This window comes from Barbus barbus (assembly GCF_936440315.1).
Source record: "Barbus barbus genome assembly, chromosome: 32".
NCBI lineage: Eukaryota > Metazoa > Chordata > Actinopteri > Cypriniformes > Cyprinidae > Barbus > Barbus barbus.
Window position 1 is genome coordinate 27,436,465 of NC_136760.1, and position 20,175 is coordinate 27,456,639.

Genomic DNA, 20,175 nt, shown 5'->3' on the forward strand with positions numbered 1-20,175 from the left:
AAAAATACTTAGTAAAATAGTATTTGCAAAAAAAAAAAAAACATTTGCTACTCATTTTACTTCAGTATTGAATTGCAAGTGAAACTGAACATTCAAAGCTGACTTGATTTTCTGCTGTTACGCATTTTTTGACCTGAATGTAGAAACTGGTTTATTTTACTCTGCAGAGCAGCTCCTAAAAAAATAAAGTATTGCAGGCTTTTTTCAAATGTAAGCTGTTTTTGCAGCTCGCTGTTCTAAATTATGATGAATTATGGTGATATTTTATATGTTTATGACATTAATTAGGATTCAAGCAGAGAGCTGAAACCATTCGATTGCGTGCAAGTTCAAGATCATTTGCGATTCATAGATTTCACATCGGAAAGAGACGTGCACGTGCGTTTTCTGTTCGTACATTCATTCTATGAATCACACGTATGCATATTTGAGAAATGATCGTAAGATCAAGTTTAGGATGGTTTCTGTGCAACATTTTATAAATGAGGCCCCAGGAGCATGTTTAGAAAGTAATTCAGGTCAAGACTGTAGTGCACAAGCAATTTGTCTTCTGTGAGTGAATTCTTTAGTGATTTCAAGCGATTTCTTACCGTCAGGAGAGTTGAGAGCTTTGTGAATGAAATCTGCTGCCGGTTTGAAGTAAACGTCTAAATCGAAGTGTGTGGAGTCTTCAGCGGGGATCCCGCAGTACACAAAACTAGCGCCGTAGTAGTTTTGGTCCCCGATGCTTCCTCTCTTGGAGTGAGCGGCGTTCAGAATGTGAGTGATGCCGAGTTTCTGCAGGGCGCTTCGGTTCTGTGCTATTCCTCTGATGGGAAAAATAATATAGAAGATGGTTAGAAATGACAAGAGATTAAAATGCATCCTCTTTGGTCACATGTCAATATCAAAATCGGCTTGGTTCACTTTCTTTAAGGAAGAGTTCAACCAAATTTCACCTCCATTCCAGTCAAAGAGTTATTTTAGTATCATTGATGGAACATCAAAATTTTATTATTTTCTTTTTAATTTTAGTTTCTTTTTTGTATTAATATATATTTTTTGTTCATTGTAATTTTTTTTTATATAGTTTTTATTAGTTCTACTTTTATTTAGTTTCTGTTATTTAAGTACTTCAAGTTAAACTACACAAAAATGAGAAATACTGCCTAGGCAACTTAATAAAATAATTATTCATAATTATATATTTGTATTTTTTTATATGTAAAAAAATATTAAAATAAAAATAAATTTAAAATAATAATAATAATAGTGTTATTTCAAGCTTTTTTCAAGTAATAATTGTTTTATGGTTTTAGTTTTAGTTAACTATAAAACCCTGTTTCTAGTCTAATTTGGCCACTTTTCACCATCCATTCAGTTTCTGATGATTCACATAAAATAATGTCCTAAAACATAAAATGATGGATAAAAGTCCTGCATTATTTGATCTCAGAAATGCATCAGTTTATAGAAGTTAAATGTGTTGTGAACGTATAGTTTAAAGCTGTCTGTTGATCTCGTAATGTAGATCAGTGTTTTGAAGTCTACTTTAATAAGCCGTCACATTTAAAATAGTATAAATATGATTTTTAGCTGTCAAACCGAAGACTCGAGCAGCTCGTACTCACACGTTCCCGATGTACAGGTTTGGCCAGACCTCATCGATTTGGTGCAAGTTTAATTTACACGAGTCCAAAACTTTCTCCAGGTCCTTGACTGACAGATATTCTTTCCTGCTATATTTACGGGCCATCGCTTCTTTCCAGAATTACCTGCCAAATAGATGAAGAGAGCGTGTTTATAATGCTCTGGCGCTCCGGACCCGTGGCTGATCTCACACAACAGCTGTTACCCAATTTAGTGCTTCAGTGTGCAGATAGTCTTACTCACAGAGACATGCTGTACACACACATCTACACACACTCCACTGCAAACATACATCTGATCTGTACACCCTTTCTGTTATGTTTTCCTTCATAGTTTATAACGAGAACATCTGTCAAACTCCAAAAAGGCATAAAAAATTGTCTGATAAACTTCTGAAATCTTTTTCACTTTTGCATTCAGATTCAGAAACGGATGCTTTGTAAATCATGCAGCTCTGCTCGGTACAAGAACTTTTTGTAGATTAACAGACATTATAAAGTGTATGCATACAGAAATGAAGATATTTAAAAAAAATCTCCTGTTGTTTTTCACAGATAAAATAACAGCACATAGGTGTGGAATGACATGAGGGTGAGTACATTTTGAAATTTGTGACCCTGGACCACAAAACCAGTCATAAATGTCAGATTTATACATCACCTGAAAGCTGATGTATAAATAATCTTTCCATTGATGTATGGTTTGTTATGATAGGACAATATTTGTCTGAAATACAACTATTTGAAAATCTGGAATCTGAGGGTGCAAAAAAATTTAAATATTGAGAAAATCTCCTTTAAAGTTGTTCAAATTAAGTTCTTAGCAATGCATATTACTAATCAAAAATGAAGTTTTGATTTATTTACAGTAGGAAATTTACTAAATATCTTCATGGAACATGATTTTTACTTAATATCCTAATGATTTTTGGCATAAAAGAAAAGTTGATCATTTTGACCCATACAGTGTATTTTTGGCTTTTGCTACAAATATAGCGACTGAAGACTGGTTTTGTGCTCCAGAGTCACGTATAAGAAATATTATTCTAAACATTTTGGTAATGCCAGTAAAAAAATAATTTTGAATGAATAAATATCTGTGAGCAGATATAACAAAACATCCAAATGTACAAAACTAAACAAAAAATATGAAGACAATTTACTAATTACACAAGTTTGTAACGATATGAGGGTGAGTATAAAGAGTAAATAATGACTGAATTTTCACTTTTTTATTAAGTGATTTGTTTTTGTGCATGAACAAACAAAAAAAAACAAAAAAATAAAAATGAGCTAACAAATAAATAAATAAATATCTGTGGGCAAATATAACAAAACACACAAAAAAATTTCTTTATTAAATGAATTGAGTGAAATCTTCACACTAAAAAATGGTTGTATTAAGAACTGCTCGCTGAAAGGTTCTTTGGGGACCCCAAAATGGATCATTTCTGTGAAATCCCTTTTAGGAACCTTTATTTTTAAGAGTGTAGCATGTACTTTAGTCCTTTTCTGAAGACAGTCTGACACCGGCTGGTGTTTATATGCAGTATTCAGATCAGCGTCGCATCCAGAGCCCGCAGCTGTTTGAGAAAGCCTCGGTTTGGGAAGATCCAGCGGTGCTGTTTGACCGCTTTAATAGCGTCCAGCAGAGAAAGATGCTGGTGTATCATGAGATAAGCCAGAACCAGAGACGCCGAGCGACTCACTCCGACCGCACAGTGAACCAGAACACGCTCTGCACACAAGAACAGAAGGACATTTTATATCTGTATAGCCCTCAAACATTAAATCTTACCATCTCAGCTGGTATTTGAGGATTTAAGCTTGTCGAACAGAATATTTAGTGTGCAGGGCTAAATTTTCAACTTGGGGTCAAGTACACTCTTAAAAATAAAAGTGCTTCAAAAAGTTCTTCACAGCGATGCCATAGAAGAACCATTTTTAGTTCCACAAAGAAATATTCAGTCAAAGGTTCTTTAAAGAACCATCTCTTACCATTTTATAATCTGAAGAACCTTCTTTCGCGAAGACCCTATATTTAATGCATGGTTTGCAAGGTTACTCTGTCTGTAAAACATTTTATAGGACTGTCCAGCTTTTAATGCATTTAGAAAACTCTTATGAAGTGGACTCACTTAAAGAGTTATTTAGCCAGAAAAAGTTTTAATATTTTTATCATATGTTAATGTAAAAAATCTTGTGTAATATAACTTGTGTTTGTTTGTTTGCTGGTTTCGAAAATAGCCTAAGATGCTGACATGGCATTAAATAAATATATACTACTACCTTCTTTCGCCACAAAGAAGCTTTTGTGAAACAGAAAGGTTCTTTAGATGTTAAAGGTTCTTTATGGGACCATTTAGACAAAAAAAGGTTCTTCTATGGCATCGTGAAGCACCTTTTGAAGAAGTTTTAAGCAGAGACAGTTTTACCTCCTGGAGAACTGAGAACCTCCTTTATATAATCAGCGCAGGGGTGAAAGTAAACCGACAAGTTAAAGGATGGTGAATCGTCAGCGGGGACGCCGTAATACTCGACCGCTGAGCCGTAAAACTGGTGGCTGCCCTGGCAGTGCATCTTCCCGTGAGCGGCGTTCAGGACACGAGTGATGCCCAGCTTCCACACACTGAACCGATCATTAGCCACAGACCTGCAGATCATTAATACACGGCTGTTAAGACATCAGACGGGCCCCAGAGCACACACACTCTTTATGAGCCCCATAAAATCAAACTCATCTAGAAAATAAGTACCTAACATAATGCTGCTGGGAGATTAATGTGGTGTACGATTATGAAAAAAGGAAAAAAATTCTTCTACATTCAGCTTTATATTGTTTGGCTATTCTGGGCACTTTATGTGGATTTGAAAGTGCAAAACTTCCCTATTATGGCCAAAAATGCTGTCTAGCTAGGTACACTATGTTTGAAACACAGCTTACAATTCAACAGTTACATTAGTTTTATTGACAGACACACACACACTTTTACTGGATGTACTAAAATAAATATAATAAAATATTTAAAACTGTTATATAATAATATAATATAATAAAACAGTGTTTATTTTACTTTATACACACATTAAAAAAATGATAAACAACAAAATTATTAAAACTTGAACTAAAATGAAGTTGCAATATAAAAAATAACAATACATATTAATAAAATATTTAAAAAATATATATAATAGTATCTCAATACTGAAATAACACTGATGTATAGGTTTTATTCATTTTAATTTCAGTTCAAGAAATGAAAATGAGAAATGTTGCTTGGTAACTAGCTAAAATAAAATGTTTTATTTGATTTTATTTCAAGTAATGAAAGTGTTGTTAGTTATAGTGATAACTCTGTGACTCACATATCACCCAGGAACAGGCCGGGCCAAACTTCATCCACATGATTTCCGCTCCTCTTCCCTCCGAACAGTATTTTCTCCAGTTCTTTAATGGAGGGTGTTTCACGGACATCATCCATTAGACAGACTCATCACGGATCTCTATGACCACAAACATCTACTGCGTCGCTCTGGTATGATGTGCATCTCATATCTGCTGCAGATACATTGATCTGAAGTGACAGGAGCAGCTGGTCTTCTAAAATTAACATGAACATTTCAGCCAGAACAAGTGCACAATCATAAATAGTGAGTTTGCATGAACACCAATCACATTTACATCAGACAATGGTGCTTTAAAGAAATAATTACAGTTAGTTAAACAAATTAATTAAAGCTGTTCAGCTGACTACACTGGTTGAAAAGCAATGATTGAGAAACCCAGCAGCGCAGGACGCTGTAATTCCACCGCTGGCCAGCGGGTGTCGCTGTGCGCGCGGCAGCGGAAGTGACCTCATCTGCAGTATTCACACACTGAAACGCACAGCTGTAAGATCTACTGTGCTCCTGTCGCTGCTTCAGGGCGCGATGATTTACCTCAGATGTCCCGACAGAGTGATATTTAGGAGATTAATCGCGACTCGGACTGAAGAATCTGATGTGTAACGTAAGTGAAGCGCAGCAGGCTAACCGCTAGCATGCTAACTCACTCACATGCGTCTGAAATATCATATTAATACCAGAGTGATGAATTATAACTGGCGTATGAATCCGTTTTCATTGCTTTGATAGGTTTATGAGTGGGAATGACAAATGCATGTCATTTAGTGTCTTTATTCAAAGGCATTTGCTGATTTAAAGTGGCACACTGAATATTTATGTCATTTAGTGATTTTTAATATTTTGTGTGATGATTATAAGCCTCGTTCACTGCAGTCAGACATCAAAACACAGTCGGAGAACTGTTTTAAAATGCCAAATCTAGTTAATCCAGCCTAGTTAAACAACATTTAGTGTAAAATGCTTTCTAAGTAACTTAGACAGCTCTAGGTGTTATTGTAACAGGTTTAAAGGGTGTGATCGTACCTGTGTGTGTGCCAGCTTCTCTGTATCGGGTATTGATTAAAGTCCTTAGTGTAACGAGCTGATAATTATACCTAAGGGTACTTCACTGACAGGCTCATATTGCTTTACTGTTGTTTTCTTGTGTCTGATAACACGGCCTTATTTCGCTTTTCTGCGGAGGGCGTGGCTAGCGGTGGGCGTGGCGTGTGTGGGTGTGGTCACACGTTGGGCGTGGCTTCTGTGATAATGTTGATGTGCAAAAGTAAATATTAAAAAAATCAAGTAGGTTTGAGTGAATGACTAGTGGACTAATTAGTCTTAACTGGAATGATCGTTTATAATTAGACTTATCATTTATAATCAACCCGTTTCTGCAATGGAATAAAAAAACTAATAAAACATAATTGCGACGCTTTTTACACTTTTAATCAGAATTGCGAGATATAAACTTAAAATTGTGACTTTTTTTGCTCAAAATTCTAAATGTACATTTTACAGTTTCCCCCACAGAATAAAAAAAATTAATAAAGGTAATTGCAACTTTTTATCTTACAATTCTGATTATTTTCTTGTTATTGCAAGTTTATGTCTCACAATTCAGACTTTTATTTTCAGAATTTCAGGTTTATATCTCGCAAATGTAAGTAATTTAACTTTTTTCTCAGAAATGTGATATAAAAAAGACATAATTGAAAATTAACGTTTATTATAAGCAACTTTACCTGTTCTAGAATGTGAAACGAGATGAATTTGGTTGATAAAATAACTCCAGTGACAACTGCAGTAGGGCAGTCTTTATTTCAGTGAAGGTCATTTTCTGACATTTAAATGATGTTTACTCTTTACTTATTTATTTGTTTAAACTATGCAAAGTCTGATGCAGACATTCAGATGTGATTTCATTCACATGCATCTCTGTTTTGCATGTGCCTAAAGCTGTATTTTAGCTTCTTTTTTGTGGAGAAAAAGACTATAGTCAGTGCACTGTCATAAGACTGAGGACACATGATGATGCAAAGCTGTTAGACGGTCGGTCAGCACGTGTCCTGCTGAGCTGTGAGCGTTCGCCGGCGTGCAGCAGTGTTTTACTGATGTGTCAGTAGATCTGTGTCTGTTTCAATCAGGAAAAGAGGATGTTTCCTCACATCTTACACTGCTGCCAGCACAAACGGCTCTGTGTTTCATCTGTGAGTGAGACTTCAGCAAAAAAGACCTGTTTCTGTTCCTGTGGTGTGTTAAAATGAAACATTATAATGGGTGGAAAATGTGCTTGTGCCTTCCGACGGTTTGTGGAAGTGTGGTTGTGTTTCTAAGCATTACGGATCTGTTGCTTCAGAGCAGAGTTCACACACGTCCAGAGGGAACTGTTTTCTGAGAGCTAATGAACCGAGATTCAGAACAGAGCAAGATGCATTCAGACCTACTTCTTGAAGTCTTTCTATGCCAGCGGTTCTTGACCTTTTTGTCTCCTTTTGTCCATAACAATATTTGAAGGCCGACAGTCATAGTTTCTGACCACTAAGTTCCAGGATTCCAGAAGTTTTAAGAGTCGAATGTTTTTCTGGATTCTTTTTAAACAATGAATTTCCATAAATTTTCCAGTCGTCCATGATTTACAGGGTAAACAAATATTTTACTCGCTATTTCTACCTGAATGAATATATATATATATATATATATATATATATATATATATATATATATATATATATATATATATATATATATATATATATATATAGGCATAACAAAATTTGCACTTAACACTGTAAAAAACTATGTGATTAAGTCACGTTTTTCATTATTATTATTATTTCTTTGATTAAAGAAATGTTTCTTTGACTGTTTAAAATAATTAACCAATTTCAACTTTTTTAAGTTATATGAGATTCAACTCTCTTTTTTTTAAGTAAATTTAATGCAGTTTAATTTGAAATGACTTGTACAGTCTATTTGATTAATCAAAACAATGAAGGCAGCGTGTGAACCTTCGGTGGAATTATTTTTTTACAGCGTTGTCATTTTAAAATATATAAATTAACGTGACTACAGGTCTAGAAATCACACTTAAAAGGAAACTACCACATATATACAAGTTTTCCTGAGACTGAAGGAATAATAGTTCTTCAAACACAAAACAGGTGTTTAATTAAGGGGTTGAATTAAAATAAGAAATATCTTGGTTATTTTAGCTTATTTTAATGCTTGTTTTGTCTTATTTTAATCCATTTTCAGTCTTGAGAACCCCTTATGTTTGAGAATCAGTGCTTTCAAATGTCTGCTAAATTACATTTTTATTTATTTATTTATTATTATTACTATTTTATTTTTTATACATTTTTTCTTTTGCATTTATGAGCAAATACACTTTTCTTCTATACCAAGTAATTGACCTATAATTTGTCAGTGCAAAGTCTGATCTTCATGAAATTGTTCACACAGTGACTTGGACCTTAACACACAATAGCAACGTGGAATCTAATCATAATTTATCTCGGGCTGCATTATAACTATTTCCTAATTCGGACTATGTTCAAAGATTACATATGTGAATGTGTTCAATTTTACTAACAAAATGAATGAAATGACCGAACAAGCTTCAGACATCAAGTCAGTAAAATGACGTGACGTGACATACGGCCAAGTATTCAGCTGTGTGTTGCAATTTATTCTCAAAACAATTGCATCCACAGCATCTACTCTTTCAAATTTGGCATTTTTCATCGTTTTCGCCACACAGTTCATCGGACGCCAGCAATTGGCACTTGTGGCTGCACTTTGTGATTTGATTTTCATCTTGTGCATTTAAGAGGCAGTTTTTCACGTCTAAAAAATACTGCTTACTCAGACTGATCCTTAATGAACGAGCTGGTTACTGGCCAGATAATCAAAGCTCAAGCCAAGAAGCACAGCTGGGGTTCAGTGCTTCAGATCCGTAGTAGAGCACAGTCGAGAGATCTTATGCTGTGAATGTGGCCTGTTTTACTCCAGTATCATCATATGTGCTAGTTTACATCTGGTTGTGATGTGCAACTCAGAAGTACGAAGACACAGGTGGTGCAAGGATGAAGAATAGCTCATATGTTATTGTACACTACCAGTCAAAAGTTATTGAACAGTAAGATTTTTTTATGTTTTTAAAGAAGTCTCTTCTGCTCACCATTTATTTGATCCAAAATACAGCAAAAGCAGTAAAATTGTGAAATATTTTTACCATTTAAAATAACTCTTTTCTATTTGAATATATTTTAAAATGTAATTTATTTCTGTGATCAAAGCTGAATTTTCAGTCTTCAGTGACTGAATCACGATTCTTCAGAAATCATTCTAATGTGCTGATTTGCTGCTCAAGAAACATATATATTTTTTGCATTATTGACTATTTTTGCATTATGGATACACTATTTTCCTGTTTAATACTGTAAAGTTGCTTTGACAATCTATATTGTTAAGCGCTGTGTAAAGGTAAATTGACTTGACTATTATTATTATTATTATTATTATTATGTTGAAACCAGCGGAGTAGATTTTGTTTTCAGGTTTCTTTGATGAATAGAAAGTTCAGACGATCAGCATTTATCTGAAATAGAAATCTTTTGTAACATTATAAATGCCTTTATCATCTTTTTTGATCAATTAAAGCATCCTTGCTAAATAAAAGTATTAATTTCTATAATTTCTCCCCCCCTCTCAAAAACATATACTGACTCCAAGCTTTTGAATGGTATAATGTATAATGTAGCAAAAACGTTTTATTTCAGATTAATGCTGATCTTTCTGTTCGTCAAAGAATCCTGAAAAAAAATGTACTCAACTGTTTTAGATATCGATGATAATAATTTACAAAATGTTTGTTGATCAGTAAATCAGTATATTAGAATGATTTCTGAAGATCATGTGACACTGAAGACTGGAGTAATGATGCTGAAAATACAGCTGCAGATCACAGAAATAAATTACATTATACTGTATATTCACATAGAAAACAGTTAATTTAAATAGTAAAAATATTTCACAATATTACTGCTTTTGCTGTATTTTGGATTAAATAAATGCAGGCTTGGTGAGCAGAAGAGAAGTCTTACTGTGTATGACACAAAAGTTGTTCTTAGTGTTTGTGTTTGTGTTCAGTTCCTGTGAGAGGATGCGTGAGCGAGACATGGCCGGTAGCGTCCGGCACTGGACCCCGAAGCACGTGGGCCGCTGGCTGCGTGAAGAGGGCTTCTGCGATTACGTGGACCTTCTGTGTAACAAACACCGTCTGGACGGAACCAGCCTGCTGACGCTGAGCGAGTACGACCTGCGCTCTCCTCCGCTGGAGCTCAAGGTCCTGGGAGACATTAAACGGCTGATGGTTTCTCTCAGGAAGCTGCAGAAGCAGAACGCAGATGTGTTAGAGGAGCTCGGTCTGTCCTACGACGGACACTCGCCTCAGAACAGCACAGGTGCTCTTTCTGTTCCTGTTTTTGTCAAGTTTGTTGTCTTATGTTGTGCAGGCAGAATAGACTGTACTTGTGTAATGAGGCGTTTGCTTTAGAGAGGATGACTTCAAGTGCTTTACTCTACAGACAGCTGAAGCACAACACGATCATTTTAATGTCAAGCTCCAAAAAGACACACAAAATAACATAAAGGTATTATGTTGATTTGCATATGATTTATGCACTATATTTCAAGTCTTCTGAAGTCATACAGCCATACACAAATTATACAAATTAAATTTATGGTATTTTACAGGTTCCTTTCCAGTTTTGAGTGAAAAATTTAGTCAGTAAATTTATTCTAATGGGACTGAAGAAAATTCAGCAACCTTAGCTGAAAAACAAGATCCATTTAATAGATGTTAAGTGGACTTTCAGTGGTTTTACTGAATAAACATCTAAATCACAGCACAATTTAAGTACTAGTGCTAAAAATGTCAAACTCCAAAAAATATATTATAAAAGGCAGTCCATATGACTTATGCACTATATTCCAAGTCTTCTGAAGCCATACATAAACATATAAATAAATATATATATATATATATGTGTATAAACTGTTTATGGTACTTATCCAAGTTCAGTTCCAGTTTTGAGTGAAAAATTTAAATAAATTTATTCTGATGGGATTGAAAATATCAGCAACTTTTAACTGTAAAACAAGATGAATTTGGTTGATAAAATGATACCAGAGTGACAATTTCAATAGTGCAGCATTTTATTTAATTTCAGTGAAGGTCATTTTCTGACATTTAAGTATCCTATTTGTCATTTACCTACTTATTTGTTTAAAATATGCAAAGTGAAGTCAGATCTGTGAATCTGTTTTTAGACAGCATTTACAGAAGATAGGATGACTTTAAGTGGACTTTCCTATACGTTTACTATACAAACAGCTAAAGTAAAGCATTTGACCGTTAGTGCTAAAAGACACCATAGAAGACACCATAAATACTATAAAGGTATTATATAAAGCAGTCCATATTATCTATGCACTAAATAGCCATATAAGAACTCAAATTATAATTTTATGGTATTCACAAAGTTAATTCTCAATTTGAGTAAAATAAATGGTCAATAAATTTATTCCAATTGGATTGATGAAAATATTGTTCATTATTAGCAACTTTAGCTGTTTCAGAATGTAAAGCAAGATGAATTTGGTTGATAAAATGACAAAAGCATTCAGCTTTATTTCATTCAAAGTCATTTTTCTTTAAATGTCTTGTTCTCAGTTTACTTAATTCTTTAAAATATGCAAAGTGATCCAGAAATAGTTTGTGTGTTTCAGGTGGAGTGGACTGGCTGTGTAACGGTGAATCTGTGCGGGATTGCGACGCCGTGTTGGACACGCTGAGCGGCGATCAGTATCATCAGTACAACAACGGCAAATACAAGCAGCAGCCGCGGAGACTGGACCCTGAGTACTGGAAGACCATCATCAGCTCCGTCTACGTGGTCTTCGTCTTCGGCTTCACGTCCTTCGTCATGGTGATCGTCCACGAGCGAGTGCCAGACATGAGAACGTACCCGCCGCTGCCGGACATCTTCCTGGACAGGTGATTCGATGAAAAAAATACAGTAAAAACTGGAAAATTGTGAAATATTATTACTATTTGAAATGGCTGTTTTCTACGTGAATATCTGTTCAACTGTAATTTATTTCTGTGATGCGCAGCTGTATTTTCAGCATCATTACTCCAGTCTTCAGTGTCACATGATCCTTCAGAAATCATTCTAATATACTGATTTACTGCTCGAGAAACATTTCTGATTATTATCAATGTTGAACACAATTGTGCTGCACAATATTGCTGTGGAAACATTTTAACTTTCAGGATTCACAGATGAACAAAGTTCAAAAGAACAGAATTTATTTGAAAAAGAAATCTTTTGTAACATTAGAAATGTCTTTACTCTGTCACTTCCAATCAATTTAATGCATCCTTGATGAATGAAAGTATTACGTTCTTTAAAATAACCTACTATAAGGTCACATTATCCAAAAGTTGCATAAAGTCATCCAATCTCATTGCAGTTAGCGATTTCAGCTAGCATTTCCATTTTTGTGAACAATGTCCATGAGATGGTCGTGAATGGCACATGTGAACCATTTTAAGATGATATAGGAATTTTTCTAATGCATAGCGTGTTGTAAAAGGCAGGCGATATAATTATTTGGCTTTTCTGAATCTCTAAATGCATTACAGAAAACATGGTCTGCCATCTTGAAATAAGAAAATTGCACTTGGTCTTGATAAAAACCTATTTATAATGGCCTGTTTTGTCCAATATTGTCACAAATTTCTGCTTCACCTGACTAGTGCTATTTCTATTACTTGCATAAGACCCAAGGCTGTATTTCCTGAAAGAATCATAAGCCAGTTTGCGCCACTGTTCTCTGCGATCAGCTCACGAGGCTCCTGGGAAACGCAGCCCATATCAGTCACTTATAGTTTCACATTTCCATTAGGATTCTGCTTTAATTCGGGTTAAACGGTTCTTGCATTAAACTTTTTGAATCGACTTGAACATGAAGGTTTCCCAAACTGGGGTTGGTGATTGGGTGAACAGCTAATAATTAATTAAAATATTCAAATTTAAAATTAAAATAATTATTTAAATAAAATAAAATCAAAATAACTGCTAAAACTCCTTACCTGCATCGTTACATGACCATTAACTGTCATCAGAGAACCGTATACATGCAAAAGTGTTCTTAAATTATTCACTTTTAAATATCTTTTTAGATTTTTTTACTTTTTAATAAAAATGTAACATCAATCAATGTTTGGGAAAGCTTGCTCTAAATGCATTAAAATAACATTTAAGCCATTTCAGAGAAAATACATTAATGTTGATAGGAATATCATCAAAAGTCTAAGAAATATGATGAGGCCAGGTTTGAGTTGTGCTCCAGCACCCCTAAAACTCATCTGACTCCATTTCTTTTTTCGCTTGCCGATGATTGAGGTTTCTGGCAGCAGAAATCAAAGTAAACCGCTCTGATGGTGAGCTGTACCCATTAGAGGTTTGCAGATGATGATAATTTTCTCCATCATGCACCACAGGACGTGGTTAGTTCACAGCTGAAGATGAGCATGAAAACAGCATAAAATAACAGCATAAATCACCATCTGTTTGGAGGAGGATTATGTTTTGCTCGCTGTCTCTCTTTATGACCTTTCACCTGCTTCTCTTCTCCCTCCAGTGTACCCAGAATCCCCTGGGCGTTTGCGATGGCTGAGGCCTGTGGCGTGATCCTCTGTTCTGTTTGGCTGCTAGTTCTGCTGCTTCATAAACACAGGTAACAAACATATGCACACACACATTTATAATATATGCATGCATATATACACAATGTATACTTACAAAATATATGCATGCATATATGCTATACTAAAATAATTCACAAAGACAAGACACCAAAATACATCCCATTTTCAGGAATCTTAAAATAATTATTTGTCTCTTTTGGCATAAATATCACTTAGTGTGTGTTTTTTTTTTTTTTTTTTTTTTCTTGTCCAAACAAACCATTTCCAACAGTAGCGCAATGAAAGTAATTTCAGAGGTGGAGGGAATTATTATATTTCAATGAAAGATTATGAATGCAATATAATTTTTCTCCTGTAGAATAATATGCACCAGTAAAACATGCACAATAGTAGCAGGAATGTGTGATGAGAATATTAGGTTTGGACATGGACAGCCGCAGCATCTCTTCATCTGACGCTCACAGAAAGCAAAGGTCAGGCCATCAAGAATGCTTTTATCCCTGACTCTGTGTTTCTGTCAGGTCAATCCTGTTGAGGCGGTTGTGTAGTCTCATGGGGACGGTCTTCATGCTGCGCTGCATCACTATGTTTGTGACGTCTCTCTCTGTCCCGGGTCAACACCTGCAGTGCACTGGGAAGGTACGGACATCATCTCTCACACACACACACACACACACACACACACACACACTCTCTCTCTCTGATCCATAACCCAGTAAACGACATGAATACTGTTCTGAAAGATAGGCTGCATAACGATGAGATTGCATTGCATGTGTCCTTCATGGAGAAGCAGATCCCAGAAGCGGTTTCCTTCTCCAGTGATCATTTCTATGCACAATCACAATTACTTTTGGTCCTAAAATATTTACTTCGATTTCTCTTGACATTTTTATTAATATTAGGTATTAATAAATATAATATTAATATTTTAATCATTTAACAACACATTTGCATTTTCATAGTTTGCTGATGTCACTTAATTGTCTCTTGACATGCAGGTAAACACAAAATGCTGCATCTTTTTGTAAGTGTTAATGGTTTTAATTGTAAGATTATTTATTTAAATTTTTCGATATTTATTTAATTAATTATTAGATTTAAAAAAAACTCATGAACACCCTGCAATAATCTGGCTGCTTTTTTTTTTTTGCATTATATATTATTATTATTATTTTTTATTTTTTATTTTTGTCATTATAAATTTTCTGAATACTTATTCTAATATGAGTAAAAATAAATATGGTACTAAAGCTATTTGTATTTTAAACAGCTTAAATTAAATGCATGTGTGTATATATAACATTTTTGTTGCATAAAGTATTTTTAATGTCATAATTGTCATAATGTTTAATATTTTACACTTTCATTTAGAGTGAGATTTTTTTTTTTAAATAAAGTATGACCTAAATAAAATGAAAAATGTTGGTTAAACATATTGTTCATCATTCCATTCATACCTAAAATTATAGATAAAAGACTGTTTGTCTTATTTGTGGGCTGTGTATTTTCATGCTTATTTGACTGCAAACTCTATTGAAAATGAAGTAATTTTTCATAATAAGCCGTCTCTCTCTGTATTGATGTCCGTGTCAGATATACGGTGACATGTGGGCGAAGCTGCAGCGTGCCGTGGCCATATGGAGCGGTTTTGGCATGACGCTGACCGGAGTGCAGACGTGTGGAGACTACATGTTCAGCGGACACACCGTCGTCCTCACCATGCTCAACTTCTTCGTCACTGAGTGTAAGTTCACACACAATAGCTATGTTTCCATCCAAAGTTACGAATTAAATGCGCAAAAATGGAATATTGCATAAAACATTTGCGAATAAAGCACCGTTTCCATCCAGTGTGTTGAAGAGAACAAAATCATCACTTCCTGATTAACTTGTGCTAAATATCATGAAGAAAAATCTAATTTGCTGCCGTGTAGTAGAAGGCGCTGTACTGTATATGATATTTTTGTAGCTTGAGAGCACGCAGACAAAACACAGTCATATTATCTTATTTTCAGAGCCTGCTGTTTAGGAACGCAGTTCTGGGAGTTAATTATAACGAAGCACTTTGACGAGACTTTACTCAAGCATTTAAGAATGACAAAACTAGCATTTCAGATGCTGTGGAATGAGATCGGCCCATTGCTTGGTCCAGTTCTATGCTGTCCCATAGCAAAGTCGCATCTTTTTTGATGCGCATTAAGGAATTTATTTGGTGAAAATGTTTCCATTGTAGTTTGTGCGCATGTTTTCTTGCCGGATAAGAAATTTATCCTACTTAGTTGAGTGCATAAGTTTTTTTTTATGTGCATTTTTAGAATTCTTGCGCATCTTTTTTTTTAGTCGATTAATTTCAAGTTTATTTGTACAGCGCTTTTCACAATACCAATCATTGCAAAGCAGCTTCACAGAAAATATTAAGTTTTAACATTATATTTAGGAATAGGTTATTAGTGGTGACTATGGCAGACATGTACAGTAAGAATCATGCTGTTAGTTACAAATTACATCTAATCAGTCAGACGGTGAACACTATTAACTGCAATGATTATATGTTGTGATTAAAGCAAAATTTGGTAGTTTTATATGTTGTTCCAGGGTTAGCATCATCTGAGGTCTTCTGGGGGGTTATCCCAGTCGATATCCCAAAATGTGCAAAAAAATTGGTGGATGGAAACATAGCTACTAGGGGTGTCTAAATTAATCGTTTCTACGATGCAGACGAGGACGTTTCGGTATTGGTTCAGTAATAGACCATAACCGATTATAACGTACTGATGCTTTTCTGACGTCATTTGTCGCATACGTGCTTTCAGTGGTGGAGGGAGGTGAGACGCGAGTGCGAGTAATTAAAAACGCTACAGCTACTTTAAAAGCTGACATCTGAGCATATTTTGGCTGGGGGTAACTATAGTGGTAAGTGCTATAATAATAAAGTCTCAGTTAGCTTAATGCAGTACACGTGGCAAAGGTTTTTATATAATAAAAAAGAAAACAATAGAAAAATAATAGAGCAAGCTAATGTTAGAGGCCTTTTTTTGCTTTTGTTAATTGTATTAAATAAAAAGAAAACAAATAGATTGAATACAAAAAGATTAGAAAAGCTAGTGTATTTAGTTTTTTTTTTTAAAGAAAACAAGCAGTAAATGAATAGAGTGCAAGTCTAAAAGGGACAAGTTTTTTATAATTTTTTTAAGAATAGAGTTGGAATAGAGAGTGCTAGAGTTAAAGGGTCAAATAAAGATGGAAGAGATGTGTTTTTAGTCGATTCTTGAAGATGGCTAAGGACTCAGCTGCTGGGATTGAGTTGGGCAGGAGGGAACATTTAATGTAAAAGTCCGTGAAAGTGATTTTGTGCTTCTTTGGGATGGCACAATAATGCATTGTTCACTTCCAGTGGTGGTTTTGTAGGCAAACATTAATGCCTTGAATTTTATGCGAGCAGCTATTGGTAGCCAGTGCACATTGATAAACAGAGGTGTGGCATGCATTCTTTCCAGCTCATTAAAAATTCATCTTGCTGCTGCGTTCAGGTCCTATATCTGAATGCTGGTATTTGACAAAATTGCATACATGTGAAGTAAAATTGAGGATGCAGTGCATCGTCAATGCATCGAATTAAACCAAATCGATGACATAATCGCAATCTAACCGAACCATGAGACCAGTGTTGGTTCACACCTCTAATAGCTACTGATTCCTGTGGTTTTGTGAGGAGCATTGTGTTTGAGATCCTCCTCTCTGTCCGCAGACACGCCGCGCAGCTGGAACTTCATCCACACGCTCTCCTGGGTCCTCAACCTGTTTGGCATCTTCTTCATCCTGGCGGCACACGAGCACTACTCCATCGACGTCTTCATCGCCTTCTACATCACCACCAGACTCTTCCTGTACTACCACACGCTGGCCAACACTCGCGCCTACCAGCAGAGCCGCCGCGCGCGCATCTGGTTCCCCATGTTCTCCTTCTTCGAGTGCAACGTTAACGGACCTGTTCCAAACGAGTACTGCTGGCCGTTCACTCGCCCCACCATCCTCAGACACCTCATCCGCTGATTCCCAACGGACGCTGCTGATTCTTCAGATGCCATGATGTAGAGGAGGCCAAAACCTCTCGATCAACACACACACACACACACAGGTTTTCTCCAGTAGCTGTTGTCTTTAAAGGGATTTCTGTGCCCCATGCTGGCTTATTTTATTTCATGTCGGAAACTGGAACTATGAAATTCTTGCTTTTCCCGTTGACTGGGAAACCTCTTAAAATGGTTTGCATGACAGTCAGTATTCATTTCACCTAGTTTCATAATAATCCTGTAGATACTTGACGTGGTAAATTCCTTGTTTCTCCCAAAGACGGTTCAGATTTCTAGTGTTGTAAAGATACTGCCATGATCAACCTTTCAAGCAATATGAAACCTCCTACTGTTCTTTTAAAAGGCTTTGTGTGAAACAGTATGGTTTTAATTGAATTATGATTGTTGCATTTTGGTCTTATTGCCAGTATTGTTGCTATTTTCATAGTGCAGACTTTATTTTGGCAGTATTAGTGTCTATATGGGATAACAAAATGAAAATACTGTGTTTAAGACTTAAAATTGTCCCCTGTATTTCAGTGAATCTCACAAAATATATGATAGGAAATCATGAAACAGTGGCATAATGCAAAATGTTATAACATTTAATAAAAAATTAAGTTAATATTATTACACACACACACACACACATATATATATATATATTGAAGTATGACCCTGACAGCTTTTGTGAGATTCACACTTTTTGTCATTGTAAGGTTTTCCCATTTTTAATGTATATTGAAAAGCAAATCTCGCCAAACTTTCAGCATCATTCCAGTTGCCAATGACCTTTGATATGTGACGTTGTCTTTATACGAACGTTTGATTTCCATCGATGTCCAGATTTACTGTATATGATGGTCATGAGGGTATTATAGTAGTTCTTGAATGTTTACAGATAAAGTATGTAAGTGATGTTAAAACACGTGCTGAAAGCAGAAGAGGAGAATCTGGCCGCGCTCGTCTTATTTCTGGTGTTTAATTGGAGTGAAGGGTGTTTTTGTGGTAATCGGGGCTAGTTTTGATGAGGTTTTCTGTGTTAGGTCATTAGGATTTTAATTGAGTGTATTTATAGATCTCTTTGAGCACAGAGAATTGACTGACCTCATGCGTGTTTGATGGAGATGTACAGAATTGAGATATTATTGTGTATTATTATAATGTTGATTGCTCAGAACTCCTCTGAACATTTCCATCTTGTATGCAGTATGTTATCCTGAATCTGAAAGCAAGCGCAAACAAACTACAAAATACATTTGAACTAGTTTTCATCGTCTGATTCACCAAATAATTGATGCATTTCATTTTCAGATGGTTTTCAGACACTTCTAACAGCAGTAGAGTTTAATACCTGCTCGGCATCTGCATAATTTCATGCTCATGTGTTTTAAAAATGCCATTCAGGCTCTTATGGACTTTTAAGCCTGGAAATGTATTTTTGCAGATTTGAGTGAATATTGTGTTTGATTGGATACTGGTGGGATTTTGGATGCTCTGGATGCTCATCGTTTATCTGACATCATCAATAAAATTGACAGATTAAACTGAAATAAGTGGAGTTTCTGTCCAAGCCTTTTTATTAATAGTAATAATAATGATAAAAATAATCATAATGGCTAGTTTTTGGATCCTGATCACCCCTTTCTAACATTTAAAAGCCAGCTATATATTTTAATGTATAAAAATAAGCAGTAAAAAATTAACAATTTTGAAAAAATTAAATGAAAGGGATTTAAAAAAAAAAAAAAAAAATCAATTATTTCTTAATTTGATTATTTTTCATGTATTTTTATTTATTCATGTTTAATCTTATTTTTGTTTTTTCTATTTATTTTTTTCTAATTTCCATGGACCTTCTAGCACTTCCTTGTATCCCTCTGAATAATAATACAATTAGAATATAAAATGTAGGATTTTGTCTATTTAAAATGAGTCAATGATGATAATAATTACTATTATTATCATTTTTTATTAGCATTTACATTATAAATGTCAGAAAATTATTTATTTAATTGTTATCATCATTAGTAGTAGTATTATAAACATTTACAATATAAATAAATGTCATCATTTACTTACCTACACTAACTCTCCGTTGCTGTCCACTGGGGTGCCTGCTTTTGATGTTGTTAGGAAACATCTGCTAAACTCAATTTATTCCTTAGCTTTTGAGGCATGCTAAATTAATCTAAATGTCCAGTTATCAATACAGAAATAGATTTGTATTTACTCTTAACAAAGTAAACGTTATTCCAGCAGTCGGAGCTGCTGAACGCATCATTTCAGTCAGGCATTATTCGGG

The 20,175-nt window shown here is 35.0% G+C and overlaps 3 protein-coding genes across 3 annotated transcripts in view; 1 reads left to right on the plus strand and 2 right to left on the minus strand.

The window, feature by feature from the left end:
• Window positions 1-1,735, minus strand: part of LOC306852322 (dual specificity protein phosphatase 13A-like) — a gene marked incomplete at both ends in the record, with an annotated part of 2,715 nt that extends 980 nt beyond the window's left edge. The window contains 2 exons of the mRNA XM_079389041.1: window positions 591-808; window positions 1,611-1,735. Coding sequence (XP_079245167.1) covers window positions 591-808; window positions 1,611-1,735 — 343 coding nt within the window. The remainder of the gene's footprint in view (window positions 1-590; window positions 809-1,610) is intronic.
• A 1,111-nt stretch (window positions 1,736-2,846) lies between these two features.
• On the minus strand, window positions 2,847-6,204 carry LOC306852321 (dual specificity protein phosphatase 13A-like). The gene is made up of 4 exons (XM_079389040.1): window positions 6,057-6,204; window positions 4,995-5,229; window positions 4,064-4,281; window positions 2,847-3,366 (listed from the first exon to the last, which is right to left on the minus strand). Exons 2-4 carry the CDS (start codon window positions 5,108-5,110, stop codon window positions 3,182-3,184), a joined length of 519 nt encoding a protein of 172 aa, XP_079245166.1. The 5' UTR covers window positions 5,111-5,229; window positions 6,057-6,204; the 3' UTR covers window positions 2,847-3,181.
• LOC306852310 (sphingomyelin synthase-related protein 1-like) lies at window positions 5,500-19,430 on the plus strand. The gene is made up of 7 exons (XM_079389027.1): window positions 5,500-5,637; window positions 10,167-10,480; window positions 11,808-12,075; window positions 13,728-13,823; window positions 14,316-14,433; window positions 15,391-15,541; window positions 17,546-19,430. The coding sequence occupies exons 2-7, from the start codon at window positions 10,180-10,182 to the stop codon at window positions 17,848-17,850; spliced, it is 1,239 nt and encodes a 412-aa protein (XP_079245153.1). The 5' UTR covers window positions 5,500-5,637; window positions 10,167-10,179; the 3' UTR covers window positions 17,851-19,430.
• The last annotated feature ends 745 nt before the right edge of the window (window positions 19,431-20,175 follow it).

Bases quoted from the DNA above. Each gene is read 5' to 3' on its own strand.
- LOC306852310 (XM_079389027.1), top strand. From the start codon at position 10,180: ATGCGTGAGCGAGACATGGCCGGTAGCGTCCGGCACTGGACCCCGAAG. The intron at 10,481-11,807 runs GTGCTCTTTCTG...TGTGTGTTTCAG, and splicing joins CTCGCCTCAGAACAGCACAG to GTGGAGTGGACTGGCTGTGT. The intron at 13,824-14,315 runs GTAACAAACATA...TGTTTCTGTCAG, and splicing joins CTGCTGCTTCATAAACACAG to GTCAATCCTGTTGAGGCGGT.
- LOC306852321 (XM_079389040.1), bottom strand. From the start codon at position 5,110: ATGGATGATGTCCGTGAAACACCCTCCATTAAAGAACTGGAGAAAATA. The intron at 4,282-4,994 runs GTGAGTCACAGA...AATGATCTGCAG, and splicing joins GGCCTGTTCCTGGGTGATAT to GTCTGTGGCTAATGATCGGT. The intron at 3,367-4,063 runs GTAAAACTGTCT...TCTTGTGTGCAG, and splicing joins GGTTCTCAGTTCTCCAGGAG to AGCGTGTTCTGGTTCACTGT.